The sequence below is a fragment of the Orycteropus afer genome, unplaced genomic scaffold, assembly GCF_000298275.1.
Source record: "Orycteropus afer afer isolate SDZICR_OR568_19922 unplaced genomic scaffold, OryAfe1.0 scaffold00799, whole genome shotgun sequence".
Classification (NCBI taxonomy): domain Eukaryota; kingdom Metazoa; phylum Chordata; class Mammalia; order Tubulidentata; family Orycteropodidae; genus Orycteropus; species Orycteropus afer.
In genome coordinates this window covers 789,847-791,122 of record NW_006922386.1, presented here as the reverse complement: position 1 = coordinate 791,122, position 1,276 = coordinate 789,847, and the positions used below count along the sequence as shown (strand labels likewise).

At 40.7% G+C, this 1,276-nt stretch overlaps 1 protein-coding gene across 1 annotated transcript; it reads left to right on the top strand.

Annotated features, from left to right (window-relative positions):
• Positions 1-230: 230 nt before the first annotated feature.
• On the top strand, positions 231-1,226 carry LOC103211816 (olfactory receptor 4C15-like). Its single transcript, XM_007957798.2, has one exon. The coding sequence runs from the start codon at positions 252-254 to the stop codon at positions 1,224-1,226; it is 975 nt and encodes a 324-aa protein (XP_007955989.2). The 5' UTR covers positions 231-251.
• The last annotated feature ends 50 nt before the right edge of the window (positions 1,227-1,276 follow it).

Genomic DNA, 1,276 nt, shown 5'->3' with positions numbered 1-1,276 from the left:
AAATCTATGTGTCATCCTTACCACATATGAATGTTTCTCCTATGTTAAAACTCTGACTATTTAAAAATATTTAACTTCAATTCTTGCAGATTCCTCATGATTGCCTTCAACAAATTCTAGTTATGTGTTCTCAACAAGAAAAGAAGCACCTAAGATACCTTTGCTTATGGATGCACTAACCTGTTGATGATTATATTAATATCATAAACTGTCTGAGGCCAATATCTCAGTCTCATAATTTCAGATTCTCCATGGTCACTGTGATAGCTTTCACCTTTTTCTCTGAAATCATGCAAAACCAAACCATTGTAACTGAGTTCATTCTCTTGGGGTTTTCACAGAATCCAAATGTTCAGAAAATAATATTTACTCTATTACTATTTGGCTACCTTGCAACTGTTGGGGGCAATTTGCTAGTGTTTGTGGTCATCATCTGTAGCCCAGCACTCATGGCCTCCCCCATGTACTTCTTTCTGGCTTTTCTGTCCTTCCTGGATGCATGTTTCTCCTCTGTCATTGCCCCAAAGATGATTGTTGACTCCCTCTCTGAGAAGAAAATCATCTCTTTCGAGGGCTGCCTGACCCAACTCTTTGCTGAACACTTCTTTGCTGGAGTGGAGATGATTGTCCTTACTGCCATGGCCTATGACCGCTATGTGGCTATTTGCAAGCCCTTGCACTACCCATTTATTATGAACTGGAGGTTCTGTGGCATCCTGATGGGGGTAGCATGGACAGGAGGCTCTGTGCATTCTGTGATACAAATCCTCTTTACTTTCCACCTGCCTTTCTGTGGTCCCAATGTCATCAATCACTTCATATGTGATATTTACCCTTTGTTGGAGCTTGCCTGCACTGACATTCATGTCCTTGGTCTTTTTGTGATTACCAATAATGGATTCATCTGCATCATAAACTTCGTCTTGTTGCTTATCTCCTACTGCGTCATCTTGCACTCACTGAGATCTCATAGCACTGAAGGTCGTCGCAAAGCTCTCTCCACATGTGGGTCTCACATTGCTGTTGTGGTTTTGTTCTTTGTTCCGTGCATAATTGAGTATGCAAGACCTCCACATGCTTCCCCCTTTGACAAGATGGTGGCCATATTTTACACCATCCTAACTCCTCTGCTCAATCCTTTGATTTACACTTTCAGGAATAAAGAAGTGAAAAATGCCATGAGGAAGTTGTGGGACAGGTTGGTGATGTGTTCTAATGAGAAATAAAACAATAATTATAATGAAAAAATTCGAAGGGAAAGAAATAAAAGTGGGCT